This window comes from Haemaphysalis longicornis, unplaced genomic scaffold (assembly GCF_048455015.1).
Source record: "Haemaphysalis longicornis isolate Haplotype H1 unplaced genomic scaffold, Haemaphysalis longicornis Haplotype H1 scaffold_6, whole genome shotgun sequence".
Classification (NCBI taxonomy): Eukaryota; Metazoa; Arthropoda; class Arachnida; order Ixodida; family Ixodidae; genus Haemaphysalis; species Haemaphysalis longicornis.
In genome coordinates, this window is record NW_027526407.1 from 59,029,379 (window position 1) to 59,056,473 (window position 27,095).

General features: G+C 49.7%; 1 protein-coding gene and 1 non-coding gene across 2 annotated transcripts; both read right to left on the reverse strand.

The window, feature by feature from the left end:
• Nucleotides 1-1,453: 1,453 nt before the first annotated feature.
• On the reverse strand, nt 1,454-24,254 carry LOC144143034 (uncharacterized). The gene is made up of 2 exons (XM_077674854.1): nt 23,944-24,254; nt 1,454-1,783 (listed from the first exon to the last, which is right to left on the reverse strand). The coding sequence occupies exons 1-2, from the start codon at nt 24,085-24,087 to the stop codon at nt 1,454-1,456; spliced, it is 474 nt and encodes a 157-aa protein (XP_077530980.1). The 5' UTR covers nt 24,088-24,254.
• Nucleotides 8,854-8,925, reverse strand: Trnad-guc (transfer RNA aspartic acid (anticodon GUC)). Its single transcript has one exon. It is a non-coding gene; the product is annotated as a tRNA-Asp (tRNA).
• Nucleotides 24,255-27,095: the final 2,841 nt, after the last annotated feature.

A 27,095-nucleotide genomic window follows, 5' to 3' on the forward strand; every position in this document is an offset into this window, starting at 1 on the left:
GCGCTATTAACGCAGGCTTCTTTGTCCTGTCGAGTCCTGCCGATTCATCTCTCTCTCTCTCTTTGCGCCCAGTGTGCGCGCACGTGGAGATAGGGGGCTACGAACATGCGCCAAGATGGCCGACGGACCTAATTGATGTCTTGGTCTTTGATGCGAATACAGCCCCCACGTCCTTACTCCATACCCTGCTAGCGACCCCACTGGGGCCAAACCAGGCTCCCGAAAGTGACATGAAAAATTTGAGGTATGGCGTGGAAGATACGTTCAAGCATGACCAAGAGCGGAGGGTAAATGTCATCCACTGTTAAGTTGTTAGTGCTACTTTCTCAGGCGCTTTGGAGGAAAGGGGATCGCTTCCACCACCCCACTCCTCTGATTTCGCCACTGACTCTGTATCTTCCTTTCCGAGTCACTGGCTCTTCCCTCTTCTACCACGTTCACTCCATTTCTTCGCGTCGTTTACTCCTCTCGTTCGCTCTTTTACTCAGACAAAATACAAGTTTGTTTTATTGGAAATATTTCGTGTTTTATAGTGCTCCAGCGCGTGTACGACAGCAAACGATGCCGTATTCACTGATAAATGAATCAATTTAGGTTGAAATTTTCATTCTCCGGCCAAATCGTGTGTTTTCGTGACGTCTGCCTTGATGTGATCAGGACGGGGTGTCAAACGAACTTCCAGTGCGTCTTTGGGCTCTGCAGCCTTGCTAACCGTCAGTCCTCCCAGATGGCGCTACCATAGCACGCGCGGATCGTTGTCCGCCATTGCTTTGTTTTTGAACGTATTTGTTACTGGCTTGTTTTTGTTACGGCAGAAAGTAAAGGTTTCGTGAAACATGGGGTTTGCTCAACAAACAGGGTCCCGTAAGACAACGTCGCTTCCGCTAATTTGCCATTGTCGTGTAAAACAACTCCAAAGGGCGGCTGTGCAGCTAAAAAAAGCACAGTGCGCCCAGTACTAAGAGCAGTGCGCATCGGTACTTCTATGCTTGCGTGTATTTTAATAACTTTCATTGTTTACCCCACCAATCTTACTGCTGTAACATGGATATGCATTTCATTTAGGCGCAAATAGCTCCTTTGGCAAGCTTATAAGCCCTGCCTAATTTGCATTTGCTTCTGCCGGCCTCAGCCAATCGGGGAGCTGTCATGTATGACATCATAGGTTCTGTTGCGGGAAATGAGCCAGTGGGTCGCATGTCCATTCCCTTTTTTCCTAATTAAATAGCTCATTTGAGCGAAGCGTGCATTAAAAGGGGGGTCAGTATATATGATTCTAACGAGACAATCTTTCGAATGAACCAAACTTGTGTTTTGTCTGCAAGGCCACCCCTTTAAGGGTGTAAACTAGTAACCCTTAGGGAAGTAAACCTTTGCTCCCTTTTAAGGGAGTAAAAGAGTGAGTAAAAGAGTACTTTTCAATGGTCCTTTCACTTTTCTCCTACATGACGGACTATACGCACTTTTTCAGCCGCGATGTCACGTCGGCGACGGACAAGTGCTCGGTGGTCCTGAAGACGAACGCCTGGGACTCAGCTGATCCTGCTCCTGGCAGTTGGTCGTTCTCGAGCAGGTCGCTGTCCAATTCGGGGGGAACCGCGTACCGGTACAGGTCGGGCACGGCGTCGTGCTGCCGGGGCGAGAGGCAGGTGGCCGACAGCAGGAGCGCGGCCAGGGAGACCAGGAAGAGCCGGTACATCCAGGTGGCCAGCCGGCACGAGAAGCTCAGCAGGAATGGCCACGACAGGGGCATAAGCAGCACCGCCATGGTTAGGGCCGACATCTGAGGGTTAAGAACGTGGAGTACACCGTCTTTGCGGCACAGCTAGACAATAGAGAGTTTTAGCAGTCCGTCTGCTCCGTGTTGTACGTGGTTACTGTATTGACCGGAACCCGACTGCGCCTGCGCGCACGGAAGGGCGAGGAGGAAGGGCGAGGAGGCGCACCCCACCATGGGCACGGCGAGGGCCGGCCCGCGCAACTAATCCCCCCTACCGCGACGAATGCGCAAGTGCCCAGACGGGTCTCGGTCAACACGGTAACCACGTACAACACGGAGCAGACGGACGGCTAAAACTCTCTAAAGTTTTAGCATAGCGGCTACCGGAGACTCACGCTGCGGCGGCGGGTTACCGGGACCTGACTGCGCAGGCGCGCACGGGGAGGGCGAGGAGGTTGCCCCTCAGCAGAGCGAATGCGCGGGCATGGCGAAGGCCGGCCCGCGGAACTAATCCACCCTTAGAATTGCTTGGGTTTGGGTGAGTTGGTTCATATCGACTTGAAATTTCAGTTTGAACAAAAACCACAGGACTTAGGAAGGAAACACGGAGCCTCGAAGACTCCTAATGCCTTTCCGCCATGATTGCAAGAAATGAAAACACCTCATGCACAATATTTACATCTCCACTAGCGTATACCTTTCCCCGTGCTAGATATTACGAACTATATGGGTGCCAAGGGCCACGGGATCTCTCTCTGCGCAACCAGTGGAACCACTATAGCAGCACATTCAGCCCCGCAAGGGAGGCCCGGCCGATTCTGCGCCCCCGTCGCACGTTTGTGGCAAGTCCCTTCATATCAACGTTTTTAGATTATACCTAATCTAAAAACGTTGCTTCATATTTACGCGTAGGAAGGGACCTTAGTTCGTGGTGCAGCGGACAAACGGGTGGGGGGCAGGGTCTCCGTCCGGAGGTGACGCGGTGAACCGGTCCAGCAGGTCGTTCCTCGCAAGCATTCATCATCATCAGCCTACCCAGGTACGCTGCAGGACGAAGGCCTCTCCCATTGCCCTCCAACCGCTCCTGTCCTGCGCCGATCGAGTCCACAGTTTACCCCCGAATTCCTTTATTTTATCCCTCCATCGGGTTAACGGCCTTCCCCTCCTAGAAACATCTCTTGGTATCCACTCTGTTACCCTCATTGTCCACCGGTTGTTGGTTCGTCTCACCACATGACCAGCCCAAGTCCATTTCTTTATTTGGACTATCCATCTTCCCAAACATAACAGCCCCCTCACGTAGCCTAATACCCCTGTCACACGGGCACTTTCAATCGTGATTGAGTCGATCCGGATCGAGCTCAATCCGGATCGGGCCCCTGCTACACGGCAGTTTCAATCGCGATCGAGTTCGATCCCGCTCGAACTCAATCCTGGTTTCTCAAGCGCGATCGAACGAAAGCGGTGATACTCTCGTCCCCGCCGAGTAATGGCACAGAATGTGATAACTTCAACTAACGCCACAAATTGTGTCAAATAACTTGACCCAAATAAGCGCGAGGTAATATTTACATAGTTACGTATAGCTACGACCGCGCGAAGTTACCAGACGCCGGCCGCAAGTACATTGTTAGCGCCATCTGGCGTACACAAGTGCAACCCGTGTAACTTCTCGATCGCGATTGAAACGTGCCGTGTAGCAGCGGCAGTACGTCGAGCGCGCTCGAAAACTCGATCGCGATTCACTTCAATCGCGATTGAAAGTGCCCGTGTGATAGGGGTATAATAAACGCATCTCTCTACATACATGTATTCGCCAAAGGGAATGGAGGGGAGGGGTAACACCGGAAAGATATTTGGAAAGTTCTAGAAAGCCTCTACCGAAGAAGAGCGTACTCACATTGCTGGTGCTGGAGAAAATCATCGTGGCCGACTTTGGCATAAGGGACGTCTTGCGTCGCTGCTACTCGTAAAATGTTTGAGGCGTTGCCTTGGACGTGCGGACTGCGGCTGGGGCACTTTTGGGAGCCCCCGGCACGATTCCACGACTTGGCTGAATTTTGGGCCCGCGTTTGAACAGAAGGCGGCACGCGCCGGTCTTCTTCTTCTTCTTCTTCTTGGGGGAAACGGCATCGACCAAGGCTGAAGAAATGACACGCAGAAAAAAAAAATGCACGCCAAATTTTGAACGTGAAATGCCGACATCGCATGCATAATTTTCCTATCCTTTACCCAGCCTCCTCCTCCTTGTTTTAGAATGACACATTGGAAATACTGATACGAATACGGATTTAAAGCTCTTCTTCTTGAAACGGGCGCAGCTATCGGTAAAAATTCACGCATCCGTCAGGTATGCTGACATTCTCATTTACTACCGTCAAGGCCGAAGAACGTTCCCGACTCCGCACTCCCAATTAACAAGAGCAGAAGCCACCACCCTTCGAAGACTACAGACAAATACGTACCCCCACAGAAGCCTACTCCATGCGATTTACCCCACCCAATACCCGTCTACCTGCAATTTCTGTCCAACGCCCGGTACACTGTACCACCAGATTTGGGAGTGCCAGAAGACCCCAGGCCTTGCCCCGATAACCTCCCCCGCCTACAAGCAGTGGGTGAACCGTCTGACGAGCCCGGACCCTGGGATCCAGCGGGAACTGGTGAAGGGGGCCTGGACCGCCAGCCGAGCTCAGGGTATCCCGGAATAGGGAAGCCCCCACCGGGCGGGTGCCCTAACATCTGCACCAGCTTGACAAATAAAGATTTATTCATCATCATCATCATCCTCGAAGTGAATCATGACGAGTGGGCGAAGCACTGTTATCGATACCGTAAACCCCCGTGAGAGTGCTTACTACTGCAAAAACTATTTCCAATCCAAGCCAATGCAATCATATCCAAGCCCAATTCAATCCAATCCAATGCTCCTCGCGTATGCGCAGCACGGCTCTCCAGGAGCACACTCTCTCTTTAACCTTTTGTGAACCTTTTATTTTGTTCTTGTTGTCCTTTTGTGAACCTTTTAATGTTCACACATGTTTCGGTTTACACGGTGCTGGGCGTCTCTCTCTCTCTCTCTCTCTCTCTCTCTCTCTCTCTCTCTCTCTGTAACCTTTTGTGAACCTCTTATTTTGTTCTTGTTAACGTTTTGTGAACCTTTTGTTCACAGATGCTTCGATTCACACGGTGCTGTGCCATGAGCACGGACGCCGGACGCCAAAAAAAGCCTCGGCTTTAAGGTTATTCGCCCCTAAAAAAATCCAAACTGCTTCGACCCTGTCGGAATGTCGCAGTCGAATAGACGTCGGTTTGATAACGAGAGGTACCCAGGTTCGATTCCAACCACGGGAAGCGCTTTTTTCTTTAGGCGCTTGATGTGCATTCGCTTATAATCATCATCATCATCATCATCATCATCATCATCATCATCATCGCTTTGCAATACCAAATGTGTAAACTTTCTGCAGTGCGTTTTGGGTACGGAACGGTCGCCATCAGTGAGGCATGCAGAGCTTCGCTTTAAAAATGCTGTGAGTGTCCTGGCTGCACAATCACGTACTCTTCGCTTGAGTTGGCTCTTTTCCTGCACTTATACACACCAGTGTTGTCTTCTTCCGGCACTTGAGTCACTGCTTGGCACGCTCAACCACCCTCGCCGCCTTCATTTACATGCCCGTGCCGCCCGCCAATTAAAAGCCAAGATAACACGCTAGAGGTACGCTCAAGTCAATTTAAATTTACCGCGTTCCACGACCACTGCTCCAAGTCGGGTGCCTCGATGCCAGCGCTGCCGTGCGGCGGAGAAGCGCGTGAATCGAGTCTCCCTACTACAACCTTTACAGAACCATGTTAGAGACCTTAGTTGCCCTACTCCACGAGCGTGCCATGCGGAACATGGAGCCTATGTAGTGGAACCTTTCGTTGCGTTTGCCGTTTTATTTCTTAAATACCGCCAGGAGCTATAGTAGCGCTGGAAACAGCAGGCGACGGCTTTCTGCAGTTGATGTAGTGTTTCATTTGCTATCGCAAAAACCAAGCATCCATGAACTTTTAAATAAAGGAACACTGCAAATGCAACTTATGTATTGATTTTCTCCCTTATATTTGCGTAATGTCTTGTTCTTGTTTAACAGTGTTGACAACAATTAACATTAACACCGGACTTCGACGTTTGGATTTGGCTGGGGGTATATAAGACTATTGCGAAGCTCCTGCTTTAATTTGTCCGGGTGGTTGAATCCAGTCAGCTTTCTAGACCTGTGTCCTTAGGGATTTTCGTTGTAACAATTGATTTAATGTTAGAATTGGGTGTTATTGCGCTACAGTACTCGTTGTGACATTAACACCAACCTTGTTCTGTATATTGCTGCATTCTTGGAGCGAATGTTTTTGTATCCTTGTTTCTCTCGCATATTAATCTTTTGGTCGTAAGCGACTCAAAATTGTTTGTATGTTAATCTTTTGTCTACAGTCAACTTGAAACTGTTTGTGTGTTTCTGTAAGTGTCTGTAACTGGCAGCCTTCGGGCTGTGTTAGTTTTGTAGCAACAGGCGCTGCACTTGTTTAATTGTTTCTGGGTTTTACGTTGTATCATTGATACCAGGAGTTTTTTTATAATAAATTTATCCTTTCAAGACAGACAGACATACAGACAGACCAAAATTCCTGCGTTTAAGTAGCCCAAGAAAGATCATCGTCTTTAAATTTGGCGGAGAAACAGCAGGGCTGGCGGCCCCTCTTTCTTCGTCGGAGAACCGGCTGTTGCACCTTACATGTGGTTTATTCGATCCAGCTTGCACCTCTTGAACCAGTTCAAAGCGGTGCAAAGCGGGTTCCGCCATCCTGAGTAATCGGCGGAGTCAGACCTGCACTTTTTAAAGCAAAGCTTTCTGTATACCAGCCAACGGTTCCTTCGTGGCGTGCGGAACAAGAAACTCCCAACGCGGCAGGGAAGGGGGAGGGCGCTTTTCACTCACGGAACCCAATGTAGATGGCGCGGCGAATGGGCAGTATTACCCAGCGTTCCCCGTGCTCACCACGGCGGGCGCGTCGACGGAACCCTTCCGTCGGCTTTGTCGTCTGCTTTAGCAACGATTGTTTTGGGTCTGTTTTGGCGCAGCTTCGCGTCCATTGCGCGCTTCCTTCGCACGGCTTGATTAACTTGTTCCCCAGCACCTCCTGGGTAACCAGAACCCGATGGAATTAAATAGTCGCATGGCAAAGATACGTTAAAATTGGTTTTGCAGGGCGGGAAAACAAAATGTAGAGACCTCATACAGACATCTGGCCGCTAGAGAAACGCTACCTTTTGCGCACTGCTTGCCATGAATGGGACTCCGTTTCCTAAATTGGTGGATACCAATTCGGTTGTGGTTTAACGGGTATTACAAAAGGCGAAAGGAGTAACTGGTTCTGATAAATAGCGATAATAAAAGTTCCCTCAGCTTTCTCGCAATTCTCAAACTTACGAAAGTAACTAGTTTAAACCTGTATAAATGGGAATCACTAAGCTCACATGCCGAATTGTTTCCGTGTCTGCGCTTGTGACGCGCGGTGGAGTAGCACCGTGCTAGCACATCAGGATCGCTAGGTTCCGCTGTCGCACCCTTCGAAAAAGGCTTCTTTCCGTTTTCTTTCCGCCGACGCACGGCCGGGCTACAGCGGCGGCGAACGCCGCTCTAGCCCTGCCGTGGCCGACGCTGCTGTGTTCGTAACGCCGCCCCCGCGAGTTCCAGGTAACGGCTAGCAGAATCTCTTGATTCACTCTTTGTAGAGCCACGTGTTTGAATCCAAGTGACGTCGCATGGGGAATTGTTGTGGGTGTCGTTTAAAGCTTTGCTTTGCAACTACCTTCACAGCGTGGATTGGCGTCAATTATTTCGTCTGCTTCTGCATCTCCTCCGCAGGGGGTGCAGGCAATGCCATGAACTCGTCCTGCACCCGTAGGCACCACCAGTGAATCGAACGACGCGGTTCAGGTGCCGCGAGCTGCACCACTGAAACGAACGGCAAGGTGCTGCTCTGCCTGAACTGGTTCTCGTGTTGCAGGTGAAACGAATAGACCCGTGGATTTCCGAACTTGCTTGTGAAAGGTCCCCATGACTGGCAGGGCCGGATAGTTCTGTCCGAAGGCTTTCACATCTCCCCCAAAGTGGACCGCGGCAACCGGCTTCTGGAACTGGGCGTCTGTGCTCCCCACAGTTCAGGCGCGAACGCAGGCGAACTGCCAGAAGAGCACAATATTCTAACACCGTGGGTCGGAGCCACGAACGCTGGGCAGATTGATTTTGAAGGTCGAGCTGGACGACGCCGCGGATGCTCTTCACGAGGCGCAACTCTCGCACACGCGGCCCGGTTGAGTTTTCCGGTAACGCTTGACAGCCGAACTAAACAGCTCCGCCGTTCAAAAGTGGTGGCTTTGCTGCGTGGCATGTAACGTTTGACGTCTCGGCCGCGGAGCACGTACGTGTTTTAAAGTCGGATTTTTGAGTAACACCGCAGCTGTGCAAGGACTCTAAGCGCAAAAAATTCGGACATAGAAGTACAGGGGTATAGGTGACTTCAACAGCTAGCAGTCCGTGGGGATATATCCTGAAAGAGGGGATCCGGAGCGTAAAGGCTAACTGCGGGAGACGTTTGGGAGATACACTAGCTTTGACCAAACCGGTCATAAACACGCGCGCACCAATTTCTTATTCCTTGACCTTTGTTAATTAATTTATTTATTTGATTATACTTCGTTCCATGATTTCTACATATGTGTTATAACGCGGTTAAACATATCATTGTATGTTCGTCATGAAGATATAGCCCCAGCCACCGTTCTCATTTTCTTTATATCATAGGGCCATGTGCGGCACGCTTATGCGCAACATTAAAAACAGCTCACCCAGTGGATAACGCAGGCAAAATAATTTGACCAGCGCGTAGAATCACTTAGCGGGAACTCAATGAACCGCGAGTGTTTGCGCCGACCGGCGCCTGTGTGTACCGTGGTTTCATCCTTGGTATGTACTGTTCACGCGGATTGTGCAAGTTTCAACGGTAGTCCTGCATCTTACGACGCTACGTTACAAACCGCGCATAGAAATCGTAGATGACATCAATGCCAGTGCGTTAAAAAAAAAAAACTCCCCGTCGGGGAATCGAACCCCGGTCTCCCGCGTGACAGGCGGGGATACTGACCACTATACTAACGAGGAGGGACGAGAGCGCGGACTTAAAACCTGTTCAGTTGAACGAGCACAAGATTTGACATTGCAGCGGCAGACTTTTTTTTTTAGCAGCAGTCTCGCGGCAACGTCGCAATTAAAAAAGCTCACCATCCAAAATACTGGTTTATTAATGTATTTTGTACACGTACCAGCAGTCCACAAGCGAGAGACGAGCGACAGAGAGGCCCCGGCGGCAATGTAAGCGTTGCAATGCAAGCTCCGCGGCAGTAGATGCAGTAGACTTGTTGCAACAACTGTACAGCCGGTTTCACTGCGCCATGTCAGGCGCCGCGGGGGTGAATGTAGGGAGTACCCATGGCAGGCACCCGGCTAGAGTGAACTGCGAGACTGACAAACCTTGCCGCCTAGACACATTTCGTTTCTTAGTAAGTCCTAGTAAGGTAAGAAATTCTATGCCTAAATGGGGACCTACACCACGTGAACCAGCGGTGCAGCTTGCAGCACCTGAACCGCGCCGTTCGATCCACCGGTGGTGCCGACGGGTGCAGAACGAGTTCACGGTTTTGCCTCCACTCCCTGCCGAGGAGGTGCAGAAGCAGACGAAAAAAGTGCAGGGCTGGTTTCGCCGATGGCGGAACCCACTTTGCACCGCTGTGAACTGGTTCAAGAGGTGCAACTCTATGATCCGGCCACGGCCTCTGGATGAAAAGCGCACTGACAGCGGCCGTGATCCCGCAAATACCCATCGCCTCCTTCATTATTTGAATGCCTGCAGCGTCACCGCAAAGCGTGCCCGCCTTGCTCTATCCCACTGCGTCTGAACTCCGCGTGGTGGCGCCACCCACCAGTCATCCCGCTACCGATCCTCTCCCGTTAGGTCGCATGGTAGCAGACACGCACTGAGCATTCCCGCTTTTTGCGTGCTATGTAATTTTACAAAATATGAGAGAATACCTGCCGCTAAATTCATGTAAATAATACCTTCCCACTAATCAAGCGCCGATCCTTTGCTCGTGAAATTTAGAACCGAAGAATGCTATGTTGTTGCGTCCCATTCTGCAGCGTGCGGAAGGAGGATCCGGATGTCTCCTACGATGAGTTCTCACTGAATGAAGCCCTGAAAGCACAATGTGTGAAGAACGTTTCTAGAAGTATCTGGGAACCCAACTCAACGTCCATTTACTCAGTGGTCTGCAGTCTTCACTTTCGGCCGGAAGACTTTCGGATTGACACGAAAAGGCGCAAGATGCTGTGCCTAGTGTTTTCCCGCACTACATTTCGTACAAGAGGCCGGCACCGAAAAGAGAAGGAAGAAGCGATGTTGGCTTCAAAGAAAAAAAAAAGAAGAAAAGAAAGTGGGACCCGCTCCTTAAATGTGTTTCTTTAATTACTTTGCAATTTCTCTCTGCGAGCGCCCCTTTCCTGGCCAATCCCCCTGAGTGGGTATGAGTCACGTCTTTTGGCACCACCACCATCGGCAAGATCGGCAAGATATCAAACGCAGCAGCTAGTGTAACTTCTGCATACCTTGAAGTTTTCTGACGTTTCGGATTGTAAGGCTTACAAAGTCCTCGAAGCATGCTTGAAGCACAGCGTTGAGCTCATCACAGTCTTGGTGTGCGAAAATCACGACGAAGCTAGGTCATCAGCAAGAGTTGGTGCGACTCCTGTGTAGAAAGTTTATTAAGCCGCTGCTGACCAACCACGCATTTTGATATGACCGAGAATTGCATGAGAAGGATATATATTGCACAAAGTCCCTTTCACAGGAAGTTCTGAAGCTTTGAAAATCACCCTTCCACCCGCATGCACTCGCAGTGAAACGTAACTACTCGCCCTTTTGTTAATTCACACCTGTTTCGTTTCTGTTCATTTATAATTGTTCTTAAGCTGGCTGATGCCGTTGAGTTTTTTTTTTTTTTTTTTGAATTTGTGATAAACGTATGTGTGTTGTCCGCCTCAATATCATTGCCCAATGAGACAGGCAGCTTCACCGTTGCTGTTTCATGCGCGGAAACGCAGCTATTAAGAACATATGAGACCAGAAAACTGTGCAGAAAACAGATTACATATACGGAGTTGCAGTTGTATATCAGAAGTAGCCAATAAAGGCGCCAAAGAGCGACAAAACCGATATAATTAAAGCGGGTCGATAAACTGTACGAGCGAAACACAATCTGTTCAATTAATGGCTGCACAATAAAGTACTTTGGAAAAAAATTGGGCCCATCGCCCCGCGAGGGGGACTCGAGTAAATGCGTCGCATAGGGGGTGGGTGTATTGCGTTAACGTTTAGTGTTTGGGGAGTTGGTGGTAGTGAATGCGTTGTATCAGCAGCTTCTTGACGTAGTTTGAATGAGTCAAGGATATAAGGCGCGTTCGTAGCCTCCCATTCTGTGTCGGCTTTGTGGCGCAGTGGGTAGAGCACCATGTACATTGCGTTCCGCCCGCAGGGTCGAGGGATCGAAACCAGGCTCCGGATAGTATTTTTTTTATATAATGTAGGGGGAGGGGTGCGGACTACGACTACGGACGTCAACGCGGGTGGCATCGTGAGTTACTGAAATTCTCTGCATTTAAAAGCAAAGTGACATAAAATTACAACAAAAACACAGGAAAACAAATTTTATTTTAGAATTTGCTTCAGGCGAAAGCAAAATCGCGCACAACAACCCGGCATCAGCTGACGCCGCTACCATAGAGAAATTTCTCCAGATGGGCACAGCTAAAGCTTGGAATATACTTAGCACCTTATTGATCCCGCAAAAAGTAAATCCGACAGTTCCGGAATATGGAAAAACTTCTCCACACACACAATCAGGGTGATGTACAAAAGACAATCCAAGAGATGCAAGCTCGATACACACCCGAACACCCCTGCGAGAAGCATGAAGACTATGAAGGCGCTCCCAATGAAAAAATGGACCAACCGTTTACCATAGAAGAGCTCAAGGCGGCCCTACAGGGACTAAAACCGAAGTCATCGCCGGGCCCAGACGGCATCACTAATAAGATGCTGCGCAACCTCGCAGACGAAGAGTGTGAGCTCTTACTCGACTACTTCAACAAGTGCTGGCACGACGCAACACTGCCCAAGCAATGGAAGAAGGCGCTAGTACGGCTCATACCTAAGCCCGGGAAGGCACTTTGTGTGGAGAACCTTAGACCGATCTCCCTGACATCCTGCCTCGGAAAGCTCCTCGAACACATGGTTCTCAATAGAATCAACAACCACATGGAAGACAACCAGCTCTACCCAAACTCTATGGTAGGCTTCAGGGCCGGTTTGTCAACCCAAGACGTCATGCTGCAACTACAACACCAGATCGTCAACAACGAAGACAAGGCGGCCACTGACGCCCGCGTGATAGTCACGCTTGATTTAACCAAAGCCTTCGACAGACTCAAACATGATGCAATTCTCCGCAGTCTCCAGAAATTACAGGTAGGGGAGAAGACCTACAACTATATCAGGGAATTTCTGAACGACAGAACGGCACAGCTTAAGGTGGGACCCCATGATTCGCCTGACATCTTAACAGGGAGCATTGGAACTCCACAAGGATCAGTCATTTCTCCATTCCTATTTAACGCCAGCATGATCGACCTCGCCAACAAATTGCAAATCATAGATGAAGTACATCACAGCATTTACGCTGACGATGTCACTTTGTGGACAGCGGGGGGCAGCGATGGAGACATACAAGATCGCCTTCAATTGGCAGTGGACGCTGTGGAGCAACACGCCAAAACAATCGGCCTTTCCTGTTCTCCGGGAAAGTCCGAACAACTGTCGTACAAGCCCACGCGACGAGGTCGAAAGCCCAAGGATACCCCACAAAATCACAGCATAACGCTGCGAGTAGGTGATACCCCAATCCCCGAAGTGGCCGAGATACGTATCCTCGGCTTCCATCTCCAGGCCAACGGACACAACGGCAAGACAGTGCAAACACTAGAGAAAGCCACCCATCAGATCACGAGACTGATTGCGCGGATAGCCAACAAGAATAGAGGCATGAAGGAGAAAACTCTGCTAAAGCTCGTGTATGCGTTCGTAATTAGCAGAATTACGTACGTAGCCCCTTTCTTACCCCTCAAACAGGCAGAGCGCAATAAAATCAATAGTCTCATCAAGAGGGTGCATAAGCAGGCTCTGGGAATCCCGATATGTGCCTCTAATGAAAAAATTGAGGCACTGGGTGTACACAACACCCTCGAAGAGCTCATCGAGGCGCATCGCATTGCACACCTCGAGCGTCTGACCAAGACGGCCACCGGCAGGCAAATCCTCGACCGCCTACGCATCCCGTACGAGAGATCTTTCGGAGAAAAACACACTGTTCCAGCCGAACTACGCAAATGCATCTACATTCCTCTCCTCCCCAAGAACATGCATCCAGTCTACAACGAAAAGCGAAGAGATATGCGAGCCCTAGCGCTAGGGAGACAGCTTCAAGGAGAACCTCAAGTCGTCTACACGGACACTGCCTCTTACGAACAGCGAAGGGCTATGGTCTCAGTTGTCACCGACCAGAAAGGAAATGTTCTCACCGCCTGCTCCATCCGAACACGACACCCCGAAGAAGGTGAAGAACTAGCCATAGCGTTAGCCCTAGCCACAACCCGAGCGAGGAAAATTGTCAGCGACTCTCAACCTGCAATCCGCAACTTCACAAAGGGGAGAATCTCCAATGCGGCACTGCGAGTCTTTGCCCAGCAGCACAAGAACGTAGACACCCGAACCACTTTAATATGGACGCCCGCACACGCGGGCCTGGAGGGCAACGAACGGGCCAACGAGGCTGCTCGAGCATTCACCTACCGAGAGCCCCTGCAATCCGCCCTACACCCTGCCGACAACACCAAGGATCGCCTGTGCACCTACCGGGACGTGCTCGACCAATACAGAGGCGAAAGACGGAAGTACCCTGCAGCCAACCCCTCGCTGACCAAAAAACAAGAATTTGAATGGAGGCGTCTTCAGACCAATGCATATCCCAACCCAGGTCTCTACAGGCACTTCCACCCAGAAATTCGTGACGGTAAATGTAAGCACTGCCCTCAGCTTGCAAGTTTGGCACACATGCTTTGGGAATGCCCTGCTATACAAAGAAAAGACTTCAGCAATACAGAGGGAACATTTATTATCCACACCAAGGAGCAGTGGCAGACCGTGCTGCTTAGCGAGGACCCTGTCATCTAGCGTTGGGCCGTCCAGAGGGCCGAAGACGCCGCTAGGAGCCAAGGCATCCTGGCCGTCGTCTGAAGCACACCGGCCATAACTAGGCCTTTCCTCTGGACACAATAAAGTTACTTCCTCCTCCTCCTCTATGCCGCTACCGCAACCGAGGACATAGAGATAATATACTGACTGATAATATACTGAGGATCGTCACTTAGCGCCACCGTGCGTTGCGCGAGTTAAATAGGTCGGCGATCTGGCAGCAATTGGAACTGGAGCGACGCCTCAGGCATTGAAGCGATGCAACAACTAAGAGTCGTGTCGTCACAGTCAAAAGTAATGTGTCAAGAACCTTTTCGTCACTTTCTTTAAGTTCACCCGAAGGCATTTACTACGGTCGGTTCGGCGCTTTTTTATTTTTGATATTATTGCGTCATTTTGCCACGGGAAATTTGTTCGGCGCCCGAGTTGGTTTCTCTCAACGTAGATGGTACCCGCGTGATGCGTTGTCGGCCGGCATGGAGGAAAGAAAAGGTTCTTTCCTCCATGTCGGCCGGTTACTAAATCAAGTAAGTGGGCCTCTTCGATTATCAGTCCCGGATCGTCCGCGGACTGTTCGAGGCACGATCCAGCGCTAGATTTTCCTATATGTTCCTATGGGGCTTCCGGTCCGAGGGCAGTCCTCGGACTGCCTGCGGACCGTCCACCTAGGACTGGTAAATCGCGGAGGCCCAGTGTATCGTCGAACGTTCACTCGGCGTCGCGTTGTACGTGTGCTTTGAGCCGGTTCACGAATGAAGCCGTCACGCTGAGCCCTCGACGGCGACGACGCGCAACACCGCTCTTTCTCCTAAAGAATCGGGGACGGAGTGTGCCACCATTAGTTGTGCGCCCCCCCTCCCCCCCCCCCCCCCTCTTCAAGTATAAAAGTCCCGTTGCCATCAGCAACAACGTGCATCAACGCGCCACAGAGTTCACCAAGCGAAGATATGCCGTGGTGTGGGGTAGCGAATTCAGTGATTCAGGGTGTCAAGCTGGACGTACCACATTCAGGTAGTACGTGGTTGCGGTGAAATGCGGTGATGCGGTACATGGTAAATATCTGAATGAGATGTGGTCGAGTTCACTGTGTTGTATATCTACCGATTCCACGGTTCTATCGCCCCTCATGTTAAGAGGAAGCGGAGAAAAAATCTCCAATTACCGGTTCTGATGTTGGAGCCAGTCCACTAGCGGAGTTTCAGCACAGTTAAATTAAAATCTTTTGAACCCGTGCAGAGTGCATTTGCCGCTGCCAGGCTGAAAGATGTTTCTGTCCATGTCAGCTCGCTCGGCGACACGGGCAGCGATGGTTGCAGGCAATGTCGGTTTGGCGTTTGTTTACAGCCCGAGGTTCTTTCTTTAAACGTAGCTGCTACCCACGTAATGCGTTGCCGTGGGCGTTACTTGCACGATTAGTCAAGCAAGTGTAACGTCGAGCTGCTAACACTTGGCTTCGCGTTGTGTGTTGCTCCGAGCTAGCTTACGGGTAAAGCCGGCGTGCTGAGTCCTTGCCGTCGAGCTCCGCAGGTGAGAGCACTGCGTTGAACAACGCCACCGAAACGGAGACACGACGGCACCGATCCGTCTCCTGCAGAACCGAAGCAGCAACAGAGGACGAAGTTTGCCACTGCTAGTTCTGCCCTGCCTATTTTACAGGTCACGCTGCGTGGCAGGTTGCACCACACAAACAAATGCCGTGCTGCGATTTAGCAAATTCAGTGATGTGAAATCGATTGTTTGCATCGGGGTGCCAAACTGGACGTACCACATTCGACTTGCGATCGCGGAGACAGTGTAGAACATAGTAAATGCAAAAAATGAGACATGGTCGAGTTCACTGTGTTCCTTTATATCTGCCTATTCCACGGTGACAAAGAGAGAGAATGCCTTTTATGGAAACGCGAGGTTATCCGAGCCGTTGCACTTAGCTTGCTATCGCCCTTGATGTGTGCGCTCTTGGTGGCCGAGTGTGATGCTTGCACAGTCAGTGATTGTTGCGGGCAGCTGTATGATGCGGACTTCCAAATACAAGTGCCTCACTTTTACATTGTCCAATTGGTGAAAAATGCGAACGTTGAAGTATAAATAAGCGGGAAGCTTGGGGCATGTAAAGTTTGATAACCATGCACTTGCAGGCCGTATAGGTGGTGAGCCACCTCCTGCAGCCGTAACTGCCCTACCTGGCCTAATTACACCAAGTGATGGTACAGGGGCGGTATTCTCGTTATTGTCCGTTTTGAAAGCGTCCCTATCGCATCCCTTTCATTGTGACGTACTTCCAGTTAAGCAAAGGGCCTTTGATAATACCGTAGCTGTTTTTGCAAACGCATTTTAACGAACTGAAATCATGCAAAACAACCTTTTATGTACGTGTTTATTTTTTTCTTATTTGAGCGTGTTTCGAAAATCTAATCGCGATGAGGTTTTTTTGTGACGACATTGAAAGTTCTAACCGCAAAGGTTCGAACGTCCAAAGATGGCAGCTGTAGCCAGCTATTTCCTGTGACAGTAAAGTTTGAACAATGCTACAGCTACTCAGTTTTTTTTTTTTTTGCGCTTGGTCTCCGTTTAGAGGTCGGTTACAATGACGTGAATCAAGATAACCCTCCCGCTACATATTTCGGCATCGACACACTTTTGGCAATCTGACGCGAGCTTTTTTAAGAACCTCGAATGATGCGTACGCCGTGGACATTTTCAATGTACTCTACAAGTGAAACAATGTGTAAGTGGTGAGGGTTTTCGTTTCTTGACGGCGTACCTGTTGCGCGTGAAGCATACGAACGTTAAGCTGGTATGTGTAACTGCCAAGTATCAATAAACGGTTATAAATTTCATGCCGAGTGCTTGTGTAATTGTGGTCGTCTGCTTGACAGCTGCCGAGCTCGCAGACAATCGTTTATTTCACTGCGTGATGGCGACGGCGTGAGTACACCGGCTCACGGAGGAAGCTGTGGCAGCGATATCATTTGTTCACTAGCGACCACTGAATGAAAGCCACTTGTACCGAAGATACAAAGGGAGCATATCACTTGGTCCTCGACACTGAGCCCGCTCTGCAGACCGCCAAGTTCGTCCCGGAGCTCGAAGCGCAGACACCGCACAGTCCTCTTCCAGAGGCGGAAAGGCTTTTGTAGGCATTTCGAGTGCGTTTACATTACTTCTCGACCGTCTCTTCCACCGGCGAGCCAACAACAAAGCGATAACCGGAAAATTCATGATTTACCATCGTCTTTTTCAAATTCCAATCGGCTGCTCCGAGAAGCCGTGAACTTCCCCAGCGCTTGCGTTACGTCATATCCGGTTGTTCGCTTTTAGCCAATCAGGACTCGCTCAAAATAGACCCTTTTGCAACCGACACAAAAGGGACAAAGCACGAGAATACCGCCCCAGGATGACGGTATTAACAAATAAGTCATCCGCAGTGTAGCGGTACTTTGGTGTCCCTCTATTTCCTTAGTGCAGGAACACACCCAACTTAGCACCATCACGGACTTCATAAATCAGAGCAAAGAAGCGAAGCTCATCCAGTTGCGAGTGGTTGTAGCGTTGTGTTCTTATTCTTATGGTGAGCCTACCCTGACCAAAACACCTTTTCCCAAGGCGTTATGCACCCGTGACTACCAGTTCCCAGGCCCACTTTGCGCTGTCCATAGAAGCAGCCATTCTACTCAGAGAAGGAAGAGTCACCTGTACTCATGCCATTGCCACTCCAATTGCTTTCGAAACTCTCAGCTGTGCATTGTACTGTCAAAACTGTAAACGCTCGATGTAGGATCACACATGTACATTAGCTCAATCAGCACTGTGAAGCACTGGAACAGGAAGATGCTTTGACTCTGCCCGCATATTAATTGTCACTGTCGGATATTTCTATCCGGTGATTGCAAGGACACCGCCTCAGTAATCCTGATCACTTTGTCCACCCACATCTTCCCCTCGCCATACCTGAATCCTTGCCAAGTTACTGCTTTCGGGTCCTGCCGCTTTCTTTGGCTAAAAAAACTCTGCAGCCCTCTAATTTGCTGATACATCTGCTCCCTTGCACCGTTTCCGGTACGAGGAAGTGTCTCTCCAAAAACTTCTAGTTTGAGTGGCCCTCGCACTTTTAGATGCGAAGCATCTCATGTACGCGGGTCTGTGTCCCTCCCTCCGTCGTTGTCGTTGTCTGTCGTTTACACTCCACTGCGCATGCGCGTCTCTTCAGCCCCGTCAGCGTTTGGGCTGACGTCAGCGCAGTCCACCATAAAAATGAATTATTAGGCGGCGCCCGGTTTCGATCCCACGACTCTCTGGTCGCAACGGGAGGTACGTGGCGCTCTTCCCACTGTGCTACAAACCGAGACGGGAGCATGTGCTACGAACGCGCCTTATGTCCTTCACTGATTAAAACTACGTCAAGAAGCTACTGATACAACGAAGGCACGCGAAGCTCAACGTCAACGGATACGACAAACTGAAAACTAATGGGAACTTCAGTCGACCCCATGGCTGCTTCGCATACTACTCAGGGTTTCCCTACGGGAAGATGGTGTAATTTTTCAATCTGGACACGTCTGTTGCCGTGCCCACTGGAATTCATTCGCACGATTCACCGGGTAGTGAATTTTCATGCCTCTTTGTACATCGATAGCAGGTATAGGTTGTGAAGAGTGGACTCTAATGGTATGTTTTGTGGCAAAATCATTGCGTAACTTGTACTCAACAAGCCTGAAAAAGGCATTTTAGGCACCAAAAAGCCAATACAGTAAAAGCTCGTTATTTCGAACTCGAAAGTGAAAATAAAATTGTTACAATTAGCGGAGTTCGAATTAACGGGTGTGCGCCAGAATGAATGGAAATCGCGCCACACTGCGCGGGAAGAACACAAAGGAACCATCCCTAGACTCGTTATCGCGAATAGGTGACCTGTAAAAAGCGCAAAGGCTCATGGGTACGTCATCTGCTCCAGCCACTTCCGGTTCGAGATCTCGCCTGGCCTCCCGTACGCCTGCGTACGCCGGCGGCTTTCAGGCGCGTGTGTGTGCGTGTTGTTTATTTGCCACAGGGTGCTTACCTTTCAGGGGAGCCCCTAGTAGGATTCATCGTGGTTATTCATTGAATGTGCGATGCATGAGCGTTTGTTTTTTCGGTAGAAACAGATAAACAACACGCGCACGCGCTCATGAAAGCCGCGGGCCTACGGGAGGCGAGGAGAGCTCTCGAACCGGAAGTGGCTGGGCTCCGCAGGAGCAGACAATGCAACTATGAGCCTTTGCGCTTTTTACCGGTCACCTATTAGGAGATACTACACGTTTGCGACAGGTGATTTCGTAAATAATGTTTCATAAATAATAACGGCATGCGACGGAGCGCTGGCGCCGGTGGCGCGGCGCCCTGTGCAGAAGCGAAATAAACTGCTTCAGGGGCGTAGCGCGCGTGCCACGCTGTTGTTTTTCTGTTTCGTTGTTTTGCATCGCTCGAAAATTTTTGTTTTTCTGTTTCGTTGTTTTGCATCGCTGGAAAATTTGGTTTGGTTTGGATTTGCAACACATTGTAATCAGTCTGGGCCGACTTCTTGTGCGAGGAGCGATGGAAACCCGGGGATCATATTTCGAATTAACCGTTCTGGATACCGACGCGTTCGAGTTATCGGGAGTTTCTTCCATTGAAATATACTGGGTGGTGCCGGGACAAGGGCGTGATTTGGAATTAACCGGAAGTTCGAATTAACCGAGTTCGAATTAACGAGCTTTTACTGTATGGGCACAAACCTAAAAAAAGGCTCTTACCAGCATGATCAACAGTTTTTAAAAATTTTCAATTCCTGTAGTTTGTGTTTATATGTTTACAGGGACTCCAGAAAAAATAGGCATTTTGCCCAATGTTCCGATCTCATAGTTCTATTTTGTACATCAGGGCATGGGCTGTGCCACAGATATTATGTGCTCTTGTATAACTAGGTTTTGTGGGCTGGAATTTGCTTTTTTTACTGATGTGCACACGGTTTCTGTATATACGCGAGTTTGCTTTACCAATAATACTTAGTTGCACTTGTTCCTGCCGTCCTCTTTTGTCTCTTGTCAAAATTTTGCCTTTATATATTGGAGTGTACTTTAGCAATAAATCTTAGTTGGAAGTAGCACTTGTTCATGTCGTCCTTCATTGTCTCTCATCCAAATTTCACAAAAGCGAAGTCTCCGAAAAATCCACGTTGGTCAGCTGCATAAAAAATCCAGTACATCACCCACTAAAAGTCTGCACGTATTTATTTAACTAGGCCATAAGTCACAAGTGAGACTGACGTTAGCCATCGAGAGTTAAAATCTGTGGAGAAAATTTGACTACAGTTGAACCTCGTTACAGCGAACACTGCTATAACGAATAATCGGATATAGCGAGCTAAATACGAAGTTTGTTTGGTCACGTTTTATTTCAATGACGGCTATTAGTTTTATGACGAAACAGAAACCTCCAAAGCCGCACGATATCGGCTATAACGAAGAAATATTTGGTTTCCGCGAGGTTCAAAACTCGACAGCTGCGCATTAAAAGCAAAATTTATAGAAAAGTGAGAAAAAGCGACCATTTTTAGTAGCTTGAAAAACTGCAGAAGTAGAAAAGGCCCTTTATTGCGTGGACACTGTGAAAAAATTACACCATCTTCCCGTAGGGGAACCCTGAGTAATATGCGAAGCAGCCATGCGGTCGACTGAAGTTCCCATTAGTTTTCAGTTCGTCGTTTCCGTTGACGTTCAGCTTCACGTGCCTTCGTTGCATCAGTAGCTTCTTGACGTAGTTTGAATGAGTGAAGGACATAAGGCGCGTTCGTAGCACATGCTCCCGTCTCGGTTTGTAGCGCCGCAAAATTCCGCTTCCGGCCACGAGAGTGAACGGTCGCAGGATGGATGCTCCGTCAGGGGCGGCTACAGCGGCCAAGAAAGGCCGCGGAAACCGGACGTTTGGAAATGGAAACGAGGATTATCAAGTTACGCTGCCTACCCTGCAAACAGGTCAGATTGTTGTCAACACTTTATTTTTACACGGTGATCTCCAGGCTCGCCCATATCGGGTAGAAGATTTTCGCGACGCACTGGCTCGTCTGTCGCTGCTCCCCGAAGTTATCGCTTTGGGGGCGTATCAGATGAGCCATGTGTGGGCCGTGAGATCTTACTCCGTGGCCGTGACGTTTAGCAGCGCTGAAGCTGCGAAGAAATTGGCCGCCGAAACGAAATTTAAAGTGAAGGACCGTCGGTGTTTGGTGATTGACCCTATCAACCAGGACGTGCGGATGAAGTTGCACTGGCTACTTCACAATGTAGTACCTGACGAGGATGTGCGGCTGGCGTTCGCTCCGTACGGCAAGGTGACGGAAATAACAAAACAGAGATGGAGGGTGCAAGGTGTGACCGACAAGGGCTCTAAAACTCGCACGGTGTCCCTCAAGCTGAAGGCAGGAGTGGATATCGAAGATATCCCACATCAGATTCGAGTGGCGAGGGATAACGCCCTTGTGGTGGTTGCGGGCAGGGCACCACTCTGTCTGCGCTGCCACTCAATCGGTCACGTGAGGCGAGAATGCCGTGTACCCAAGTGTACCGTCTGTCACCGGTTCGGAGATACTGAGGCGAACTGTGTGCGCACGTACAGTCGGGATCAATTTGAAGGTTATCGCGGGAGCGCCGACCGCCCGCGACGACAGCGCCTTAGCGTGACACTTTTTAGCATGAGCCACAACGAGATTATGCTAGGTTTGCTTCTCCTATGGCTGTTCCAGGCAGTGCGCGCACTGCCGTCAAAAACGATAAAGGCCATGCTCGTTTCTTTTTTTTTTCTTTATCCTTTCATCGACATACTTCACACTGATACACAAACTTCTCAGGGTAACTATGCCGGCTATGCCGGCAACTATGCAGGGTAACTAAAAATTGTAATTTGCTTCCGCAATGCCGAGGTATCTTCGGTGTTATCAGGTTGCCGAGAAACGAAACGCGGTTACGTCACCCAAAAAGGTATGAAGAAAAAAACTGTGGCAGTCGGCCTTTGCAGAAGGGGGTGAGCGAATTCTATGCAACAGCCAAGGGGTGAGGGAGGGCAGCATAATCTCATCTTCGCAAATGAAAAAAAAAAAAAGTGCCGCGGAACGGCCAAGAACGGCGCTCTGGTCTTGCTTGCTCGGTGCTCCCGCGATAACCTTCAAATTGAGCCTGACTGTACGCGAAAGTTGTAGGACCCACAAGGAACGACGAGTCGTCTGAGTTCCTTATGGACGAGGACGAAGCGGAAGAACCTGCAATGGCGACTACCGAGAATACCACCAAGCAGGAAACGCCCACCCACACTCGTGTTGAGGAAACGCCCCCAAAGGATGCACAAGCAACCATGCACCGCCAAGGTGAGCTTCTGCCGACACCTCGGCAGGAATTCGAGGACGCCACATCAACCGCGGGAACCAGTGGTGTGCTCACGGGGATGCCGAGTCAAACTGGGGAAGTGAAAGAAACTACCGGACCAACGACCGCCAACGTTGTCGCAAAACGTCCCCACGGGGACGTGAGCAACGAGGCAAGACGCTCTGGTGAACGCAACACGGACGAGCCACCACTGAAAGCGACACCGCTGAGACCACCGACGCTTCGACACCCACGTATGAACGTGCCGCCGAGTAGTCCACCGGACGAGCGGCCAGGGGGGGGCACAACAACCGTGGCACTCAAGTGCTGCGTGCTTTCGCCGGCTAGGGAGCCGCGGACAGACGAGGGACCAGCTCAAGGCTCAAACTGATTGTGAAGTGCTTTTTTCACCCTTATTTCTACCGCGTTATCACGGGTGTGTGCGTGTGTGTGCGCGCGCGCGAGTATTTACGTAAGTGCGTGGAATGGACTACGCCTCAACAGCACGAGTCGGGAAGGCCAAGAACTACAGCCCTACATTGTGAGTCACACGCCAATGCATTTGTACGGGAGAGGTATCGCGCATTTGGTACAACTAATGACCATGAGCGCTAATTTCCAGACTGCACTACGTGTAGCAACGTTAAACGTTAGGGGTCTTGGGTCTAGAAGGCAGCAATGCCAATTAAATCGTCTATTTCAGGACAATGAGCTGCACGTGGTTGCTGTACAGGAAACTAAAATAGAGAGCGAAGTGCATACTGATAGCATGGTGTCGTCTTTCCGTGCACATTATAATGTGTGTGTGTGAGCCACGCCGTGGGTACCTCCGGTGGTCGCGCCGTTTTTATTCGTAGGGACCTCGGTGTTGTGGAACAGGCCGTTGTGAGCTGTGAATCTGGTCGACTGCTTGTCGTAGACTTTGAGTTGTCTGCTATGTCTTGGCGGCTAATCTGTGTGTACGCCCCACATAATGAAGCTGAGCGAAAGGTATTTTTTGAGCGCATTGAACAATACTTAAATACGGAAAAAATAATTATTGTCCTCGGTGATTTCAATTGTGTTTGCTCCGCTGTAGACCGCGCTAGAAATCGGCCTGTCAGGGACAAGAGCGCACTTTTTCTAAGTGAATTGGCACATGATTATAACTTACAAGACATCGGTCAGGTATTGCAATCCGGAGTGCGACCCATTTTCACGCACTTTCAAGGGGAAAGCAATGCACGGCTTGATCGGGTTTATGTATCACTGGAACTGCTGCCAAATTGTACCAAATATGACGTAAAATCAGTGTCCTTTAGCGACCACAGCTTAGTCATGTTTGAAATCGGGGAAAATTGAACGAAAGACGTGGTTCAACTGGGACTTGTGGAAATTCAACGCTCGCTTGCTGAACGATGAACTTTTCTTAAAAGCGGCTAAAGAAAAGATGAACCAGATACTCACGGCTGAAACGATAACCATCGCGGCTGCATGGGAGGTCTTTAAAGGCGAGATAAAGACTTCGGCTATTGAAAGGGGTTGCATCCTTCGACACGAAGAAAGGAAAAAGGAGCGAGAACTGCAACAATTGCAGTTCCTTGTAAGCATGGAAGGAATTGAGCCCGGTAAATTTAGTAAGCAGATAAGAGAAGTCAAGAATCATCTGGAGGCATTGGACGTAGTACGGTACAGAGCAGCAGCGATAAGATCGCGTTCTAACCAACTCTGGATGGGCGAGACGCCCACCAAACGCGCTCTAGCTGATGAAAAGAGGTACGCCACAGCAGAAGTGAAATAAAGGCAATATTTTTTGAAAACGAAGTACAATGTGAACATGACAAGATTAAGCAAGCAGTTGTATCGCATTACAACAAATTGTTTGGTCAGAAGAATCACCTAATGGAAGGATTCGAAAAAGACTTTCTAGATTTGATGCCAATTTTGAGTAGGGATATTAACCGCCTTTGAGAACCCATATGTCTCAAAGAAGTAGAGAATGCAATATACGAGCTGTCACCAGGAAAGTCGCCTGGGCCAGACGGACTCGGGGCGTCATTCTATAAAACGTTCAAATGCCAGCTAGCCATTATTTTAAACCGATTGTTTGTTGAAGCTTATGAGTTAAAACAAGTACCCCCTTCTTTTCGGGCTGCGCATATGGTGCTAACCCCAAAGGCAGATGATCAGGAGAAGCTGCAGTCCGTTGAGGCATATCGACCCATTAGCCTTACCAACGTCGACTACAAAATTTTTATGAAGATTTTAGCCAAATGGATGCAAAGTGTGATTAAGGAATTTGTAGGGCCTCATCAAACCTGCGGTATACAAAATCGATCCATAAGCACCAACATTCATGTCGCACGAAGCGTTTTGGAATGTGTTGATGCATTCGCGGGTCGAGTAGCGGCTGTGGGTGTGCAGCTGGATGCAGCCCTCATTGTAAAGCACCTTCCTCCTGTCCTTTAGCCGCACATCACAGGTGTATTGCGGCAAAGTCTGTTGGCGCTAGCGGGGAAAGCGGTGCTGGAGTCGATCGGAAGCGCAGAATGTGCAATTGATTAGGCGCGCAACTAGTTCTGTCGTTACGAAGAAATATTAAAAAAAAAGACTACGCGCCAGCAGCCAAATCTTCGGTGTCGATGGAAAACTCAGCACTCGCGTGTGTGATAAAGTACTTGCCAATGTCCTCTCCTTGGCACCATTGCAGACCCTGGGTTCCGTATATTTTCGTTGAGAAGCTTTATATATCCAAGGCCACATACTGCACAGGTGCTAGGGATTAATGGCTAAGTGGAGATCCCTGGCCCTTACAGCCACCACGATAATCTCTGACTTGCAGACGTCTCTTCGGAACTTTGCGACGGGTCGTGAGCCCTCCATCACGGCACGCATCCTGCAGACAGCACCGAATCCGCCTGCACATTGTCCACGCCTGATATGGACACCAGCCCATTCGTCCCTTCGGGAAACGAGCTGGCTAACGACGTAGCCCGAGAATTCTGCTGCCGGGATGCCTCGGATGCTGCCTCTCCCCCTCGGCCGGGAGGGAAGAATCGCTTGGTCCCCTATCGGGACATTACGCGGCATTATAGCCTCACTCGGACGCACTCTCCCGGCCCTGCTCCCACCTTAAAGCGCAGACACTCAGTTAGTGGCGTCGACTGCAGACGAACACTTTCCCGCATTTTGCATTGTGTCACCTCCATTTGCCCACGCGATACCGCCGCATGTACACGTGGTGCGGCGCGCCTTTCGCTGGCCTTTTACTCCTTTCCTGATCACATTTGACATTCTCCTCTTCCGACGCATCAGAATGCGCCAGCACAACACGGAGTCTCGACCCCTTAGTAAAGGTGTTTTAGCGCCACCCGCCTGATATGAATCAACTATGTGTTGCTTCGTGGCCAATCACTATGGGGAGATGTAACTTCTGACAGGGCTTACAACCTCCAGCTTGCCGATTTCCTGCAAGGAAACATGCCAGCTCGTGCCTAGTGCCAGTAGTTTCCGGCGTCAATTGTTATTGCTAAATCTTTTATTCAAAAAGGAAGGCCGGAGGTCACGTGTGGGAATTGGGAGCGGTGGGGGATCCATGTATCAAGCGTTTCTTGAGGCATGAGTATGTGGTGGTCTAGAGGCGGCATCCATGAGTTCTCTTTCACAGGGGGGGGGGGGGGGGGGGGTGTTCAACCAGCAGTGAACGGTCTATTAATTGGTGTAGGCCAACGCTACATAGCTCGCGCAAAGATCACCTTGGGTGGTGAACTGCAGAATCAGGTGATGGTGTGTTCATCTAATGTGAAGGGATCGATATGGGTTGAGAGAGAGAGAGAGAGAGAGAGAGAGAGAGAGAGAGAGAGAGAGAGAGAGAGAGAGAGAGAGAGAGAGAGAGAGAGAGAGAGAGAGAGAGAGAGAGAGAGAGAGAGAGAGAGAGAGAGAGAGAGAGAGAGAGAGAGAGAGAGATTCCTTAATGAAACCGAAGAGGTCAGTCCCGCAAAATGCTTCGCTTGCTACTTCAGACGATTGGTGAACACGTAATTAGGGTTAAATAAGAAAATGAATCAGAAATAAAAATAGGAAAAACGCAAGATCTATAATAAACACATGCACACATATATACAAAAAAATTAGCGAGATGTACGTGGGTTGAGGGATCTGTATGTAGAGGAATGAAATTGCGGTATGGAGATACTTTGAGGAATACCCAGACCAGGGGTGGTGTACATCATGGCTTCCTCACAGTTTCGGCATCTTCGGTTGATGTTGTGGTAGCACCACTTGCGGATTGGTTCTGGGGAAAATTGTGCACCTGCTTAGATTTGTGAACAAAATTTTCTTGGATTCTAGTGATTGAAGGTTGGTTCGAAACGTGATCCTTCGCGGTAAGTTGATTGAGTCGGAGATCTCCCCGACCGCTTCGACACGACTGAAGATGCCACCATAGCCCCAGCAATCCGAATACACAGGTACAAACATGGGAGGAAACTCCGGCGACGACGTGATAGGTCCGAATGCAGTGGATCGCGGCACTAATACCGGTAGCAGTAAAGATAAGCTGCCCAAGAAGTCGGTGCTCTTAGGCAGGTTGCTGACACCGAGACACTCTTTTGGTGCAT

Bases quoted from the DNA above. Each gene is read 5' to 3' on its own strand.
- LOC144143034 (XM_077674854.1), bottom strand. From the start codon at position 24,087: ATGCTTACAAGGAACTGCAATTGTTGCAGTTCTCGCTCCTTTTTCCTT. The intron at 1,784-23,943 runs GTGAGTATCTGG...CTTAACCCTCAG, and splicing joins CGATGGTTATCGTTTCAGCC to ATGTCGGCCCTAACCATGGC.